This window comes from Coffea arabica, chromosome 8e (genome assembly GCF_036785885.1).
Source record: "Coffea arabica cultivar ET-39 chromosome 8e, Coffea Arabica ET-39 HiFi, whole genome shotgun sequence".
Classification (NCBI taxonomy): domain Eukaryota; kingdom Viridiplantae; phylum Streptophyta; class Magnoliopsida; order Gentianales; family Rubiaceae; genus Coffea; species Coffea arabica.
Genome location: NC_092324.1, coordinates 1,212,923 through 1,219,208, shown reverse-complemented (window position 1 = coordinate 1,219,208; position 6,286 = coordinate 1,212,923). Strand labels below are relative to the sequence as shown.

General features: G+C 37.6%; 1 protein-coding gene across 1 annotated transcript; it reads left to right on the top strand.

Moving 5' to 3' along the window:
• The first annotated feature begins 111 nt into the window (after window positions 1-111).
• On the top strand, window positions 112-5,977 carry LOC140012539 (eukaryotic translation initiation factor 4G-like). Its single transcript, XM_072060701.1, has 5 exons — window positions 112-161; window positions 774-854; window positions 1,818-2,465; window positions 2,570-5,052; window positions 5,600-5,977. Exons 3-4 carry the CDS (start codon window positions 1,931-1,933, stop codon window positions 4,927-4,929), a joined length of 2,895 nt encoding a protein of 964 aa, XP_071916802.1. The 5' UTR covers window positions 112-161; window positions 774-854; window positions 1,818-1,930; the 3' UTR covers window positions 4,930-5,052; window positions 5,600-5,977.
• Window positions 5,978-6,286: the final 309 nt, after the last annotated feature.

Below are 6,286 nucleotides of genomic sequence, written 5' to 3'. Positions count from 1 at the left end.
CTGAGAAAGTACTTGTTCTATGACTGATCAAGTAATTGTACTGTTTTTCATTCAATGTTATCACTGTTTTTGCAGGGAATAACTACTCTGTGCTGCAGGCATCTAATGAAAACTCAAAAAGACAGCTTGGTTTTGCTCACAGCTGTTTTTATTTACAGGAGGTTGGTGATGCTGTTATTAGTTACCCAATGTTCTACCTGTTTTTTTTTTTTTTTTCCAAAAAACAAATTAAAATTGCAAACAATGGGAGCTCATCCATATATTTAGTATCTATTCTCTTTTTTCTTTTCGGTATCAACTGCATATCATATCGTAGTAATTGTTAAAATTGATAGCTTAAGAGTGCTAAGTGCAAATTTATGATAGTTCAAGGGTGCAAATTGTAATTAACCTTTCCTCTTTTTTTTTTTTTTTTTTTACCTACTTTCAAGTTTCACCCCTATCTTCCTGCTCTCTACTCATGCTTTTTCTTTTTTTTCTTTTTTTTCCCCTCTCACTCTTGGAGCACATTCTAACCACCAATGATCCCATAATTCCAAGGTATATTATATGTGCAATTTACACTTTTCTTTCAACTATTTTCCTCTAAAGTTTGGAATATTTGAGGAAGGATTAAATGAAATAACAGGGCCTTATGTCCCAAAGGCAGTATAGGAAGGTTGAAGAGATTCAATCTCAAATGAGTACATAACAACCCCCTAGGAGATCTAGTGGACGTGGTCATCCCAACTTGGCTGCCGACTCACATTCGCCGGTGGATCTCTTCTTCTCAGGGTTGCGGATCCGTGGTGGCGGTGACAGTGCGGGCCTCCCACCTCCTCCTTGCCATCCTCACCAATTGCTTCAACAACGTGGTAATATTTTAATTAATTATGCAACGTTCTGCATGCATGCATGCATACGTGCTTTTTCATTTTTTACTATGATGTACAAGGTAAAATAGGGTTAAAAATGGAAAATTTTGAAAACAATCCTGCTTTCTTTAGTAATAGGGGCATGCCTTGCTTAGAGGGTTTAGTTCTGCTCTATTTTAATAGTTGAATGGGAAGTAGTAATATGAAAAATTCAATGCTTCATATATATATAATGGTAAATGCATGAATTCTAGGGTGTAAATTAAATGAGTCTAATTATGCCATACGTCTGTTTTATATAGTAGATGAAGCTAAGCGAGCTATGCATCAGCTAACTTGTATTTGAATTTGTCTTTGATTATTTTTTTCACTTGAGCTCAAATACAGCTCAAGAATCTCGATTAATGTATACAGAATTCTAATTTTTTGCATTCCAATTGTTATGCATGCTTGAGTTTTGCATTCCAATTGTCACTCTTCACTTGGCATAAGTAGAATGAGAAAGTACTTTGGAACATGTCTAACCTTTGGATGGTGGCCTCTTGGGCAGTTAGATAAATTCTTTGACAGAATTGAATTGTCCATAATCTAACTAGAGTGAAATTCCTGTAGATACAACACAATTATTGCTCCTTTCTTGCTTGGACCTCTACTTTCTCTGTTAGGAAGCACAACTGGAGAATGGTTATATTTTTTGTAGCTTGACACATCGTCCAAATTGGCAAGATATATATGTTTCTGAAGGGTTTTCAATAACCAAGTTTCGAGGGATCTAGAAAGCAAAACTGCAAGCTGGTTTGATTATATTAATAGTACTCGATTTTGTATTCCTTTTGGGGTTATGTAGTCAAATTAAATCCTTGCCTTTTTAAATTCTTTAGATGATAATAGTTCTTTTTTGAACGTTTCAAGAATGAAATTCCTCATCTTCAACCCGAAGCTAAAAGAGACATGCCTGTTCAGGTGGCTTCTGTTGCTCCAGCTATCAGTGGTACACGAGCATTTCTCTTGCTGTTCGTGGGGTCTCAGTGGCAACTTCCTCATTTCAGCAACTAGATTTTCAGTTTAAATTTGGCATGTCTAGGCCAAACGCATGGTCTCAAGGAATAGCATCTGAATCAGTTCAAATGTCCATTCAATCTCCAATTGCAGGCTCTTCCCAATTTCAAGAGTCTACATATCTTCCCAGCTTCCAGCCATATGTTTTGCAGCCACAAGTGATGCAGAATGGTCAGGGATTGAGCTTTTCTACTACACTTGGTCATCATTTTGGTTCTCCATCTGTCAACAATGATGGGATTCTTCTATTGCATGCGCAAAATGATTTCAGCAATGCAAAGCGTAAAATGTCCATAAAGATTACTCATCCAGAAACTAAAGAAGAGTTAAAACTTGATGAGCTTGCAAAACCAAAGCATGATAGTGGTTCTGCTGGTACAAGAGCACAATTTACCATGCAGCTCCAACCCCAGCCTTTCACTTGTGGTAGCTCTCACTTAATGAATTATTTTCCTTATATGCAGCCATATCCCTTTTCTTCGCCCAGTCCAAGTCCAATACCTTTTTCAAGCATGCAGATGCTTCCCGTGAAGTCAAGGGTTAACTATTTAGGTAGGGAAGGCTCTATTTAGTTGATTACAGCTCATATTATGCAGATAAATGCTAGTAGCAGGGAGGAAACTATATTTTTCTCTTAACATGTTTTTCTGCTGCAGATTATCGTGCAGATTTTCATGGTGCAGTTATAGAATCTAGGTCGGAATATAGTTCCTCATTCTCAGTTCCTACTAGTACTGAGTTAGCTTTTCTTTCTGTTGGAGAAAAGATTTTATCTCCAGTGTCAGTCAATTCAGTTGTGAATGATAAAAGTGAAGCAATTAAGTCAAGGAAACCTCAAAGAGTTGGCTCTGGACAAAAGAAATCAAAGATTCATTCAGAAATCGCTGTTAAACCCCCATCTGAAGTGGTTATTAAACCAACGACCTCAATTGTATCATCTCATAGAGCTATTCCTTCTTCTGTATCTGTTGAGGGGGATCTTACTGGGGAGCGCGCCAATGGTGATGGTAAGAAGTCTGTGCCCATGGAAAATTCAAAGTACCTTAGCAAACCCAAGGAAGTGCAGCCTGTCATTGAAAATATTCACAAAAAGCAAATTGTGGATGAGTTTAGATTGCCAGAAACTAGTAAAAAAATGGAAAAAGGTAAACCGAAGGACTGGAAAAATTTTGCTGATATTTCCACTCCAGAATTGCATATTTCAAGGAAAGTTGAACTGCATCAGAACATGAGCAATGCTGCTTCAGATAGCATTATAGTTCCAGGGAAAAAGAGGTATTCAAGAGATTTTCTCCTCACACTTTCAAGTCAGTTTGTTGAACTTCCTACTGATTTTGAATTAGTGGGTGACATGATAAAGGGGATTTTGGTTTCCAAAGTTCTGGATGATTTAGGGTACAGAGTTGAGGATGGTAGCAAGCGGATCAAAATGCTCGCTCCATCTGCATTTGCAGAGGAGCTACAATTTGGGAATACGCAGGGGAATTTTGGTGTTCATTCCAGGCCAGGGACCTATAGAAGGAACTTGCATGGGCAGACTCCTGACCATTGTGATGGTGGTTTTGCAACTTCATTTTTGCCACGGTCATCTCATTCTAGAACAAGAAATAAATGTCCTGAACCTGACCATTGGCAACAAGATGCATTCTTAGATATTGGGCTTATTTCTTCACCTCAGTCTCCTCTGCAAGTTATGCACTTAGCTGAGAAAAAATATAAGGTACACAAAGGGATTGATGGTGAAGAGGCGAAGCAAAGACGGTTGAAGGCTATTCTTAACAAGCTAACGCCTCAAAACTTTGAGAGGCTCTTTCAGCAAGTGAAGGAAATTAATATTGATAACTCAATCACTCTTTCTGGTCTTATTTCTCAGATATTTGATAAAGCTCTTATGGAACCAATGTTTTGTGAGATGTATGCAGATTTTTGTTATCATCTTGCTCAAGAGCTTCCTAATTTTGTTGAGGGTCGTGAGAAGGTTACATTTAGAGGACTTTTGCTTAATAAATGTCAAGAGGAATTTGTGAGAGGGGAAAGACAGCAGGCAGGAGCTAATATAATAGAAGAGGGTGGGGAGGCCAGGCTATCTGAAGAGAAAAGAGAAGAAAAGAGGATCTGTGCCCGAAGAAGGATGTTAGGCAATATAAGATTACTTGGGGAACTCTACAAGAAGAAAATGTTATCAGAGAGATTAATGCATGATTGCATCCAGAAACTACTTGGAAAACATGATTCTCCAGAGGAAGATGACGTTGAGGCTCTCTGCGAGCTAATGAACACTGTTGGTGAGGTTATTGATCATCCTAAAGCTAAGAAGCAAATGAATGCATGTTTTGAGGTGATGAAGAATTTGTCAAACAACAGTGAGTTGTCGTCAAGGATGAGGTTCATTTTGAAGGATGTTATTGATCTTAGAAAAAATAGATGGCAGCAGAGGAGAAGAGTTGAAGGCCCAAAGAAAATTGATGAACTACATATTGACGCAGCTCAAGAACAACGAGCACTTGTCAATCGACTGACTAGTGTTTCAAATGTCAATTCATCAAATAAAAAGTTTTCTGCAAATTTCAGTCCTAGGCAATCAAGTTTCCAGTCTCGTAGAAATATGAGAGTTAGTACATTTCATGCAATGAGATCGCATGTTCCTGGATTCGCAAGTCAGGATGTCCGTTTGGAAGACAAAAATCTATGCAAGCAAGGAACACTACAAGTTCCCTTTCCACAAAGATTGAGCCGGGGTCAACACCTTGGTCATGCCAAGAAAGTCTCTCTCAGGGCACCACCAATGGTTGATGGTTTACATACTGATTTAGGCAAATCTAGGAGTACAGCGGCTTCTCCAAATGGTTACAGTTCTAAATCGGAGCAGAAGCAGTATAACACGGAGCAACATTCAGCGCCAAGAAACGCAACCAATATTTTCAGGCCAGCATCAGGTTATGACCAGCCAAACAAGCAGAGAAATAACCATAATGTAAATAGAGAATTTTACCAACCAAAAATTGTGGAAAACTAATAGCAGCTCCTGTGATCATCCATCCCGTTAAACCGATTCTCCTCTCAACTGTTCTATCGAGAAAGGTTTGTACTGTAGAATGCTTTGAAGAAAGATCCGTGGCTGCAATGCAAGATTTTACAGGTAATATCTTGGATCTGATTATGCATTTTTGCTTTAAATTGCTCGAAATGTATTTTGTTTTCCACGATTTTATGCTCATATTTGTCCATCAAAATGAGAATGTCGTGTGCTATTTCTTGGTACTTGAATATACACTCAGTTATTTTGCTTAAAGTGCAAGGGACGAAATGAGGTTATTTTGTATGTTAGAGGCCTGAACTCAACAAAATAGCATCCATTAGTATTTTAAAAAAAAAGAGAGAGGAGGTTGAGAATGGATGGAGATAAAGATCTTTTCTCTGGCCTCCTTGTCAATCTGCTTGACTCTAAAACTGGAGATTCTGTTGTCAGTTAGCTTATTAAGAGGCAAGCAATTGTTTATTTAACTTGAATGCTTTTGCACACAGTTGAGGTTATAAACATACACTGCATTAACCTTGATATCTAAGAATACACAATTTATCAGTCATCACCAGTTCTGTGGCCTTAACTTCTATAACTTTTTCAGAGCTAACCTCCTCCTTTTTTTTTCCATGTCTTGGTTCCATCAAATTGTTTGCATGATCAGGTTTAAATTGGTTCTAGCAACCTTGGCAGGATGCTGATACTGATGCACTGAATACTGTAGCATCACTGTTGTAAGGTCCTCCCATTAGAAGAGTCAAAAAGCTAAAAAGCCAAAGCGGCAAGGAACTTTTACGGTGCTGAAAATTGGAAGTTGGGAGAGCGTCTGCTGAAGGAGTTTTGAAGGCGTTCCCACATGCAGTTGGTCCATTTTCGCCCGTGGGGTTCTCTCAAGTGACAGATTTATGATCATTTGGCAGAATTTCCCTGCTATCATATGAATTAAGTTTATAGCACTATCAAGCTTATTGTAGCTCTTAGGCAGAAATGTTTTGTTGCAGATACAGGTATGGTATGTGAATTTTCCTGCTGTTGTAGAGTGCGTCTCTTTTTCAGCTAAATTATACCAATACTCTTAATTTTTTTAGCACAAACTTAACAAATTTTTTTCTCGTGTGCCCGTTTGATAAAACTAAAATCTGAAAGCTGAAATCTGAAATTTGAATCAATTAAGTTATTAAATTGTTAAGTGAATAACTTATCACTTAATTTTGAAAGCAAGTTTTGTTTAAGAAATTTAGTACTACTTAATTAATTCAGATATTCAATTTTTAATTATCAAACGGTCTGAATGTGTTAAGATTTGAATCTATTAATTTTAAGTGTTGAATTGAATTATCAAACTGCTAAT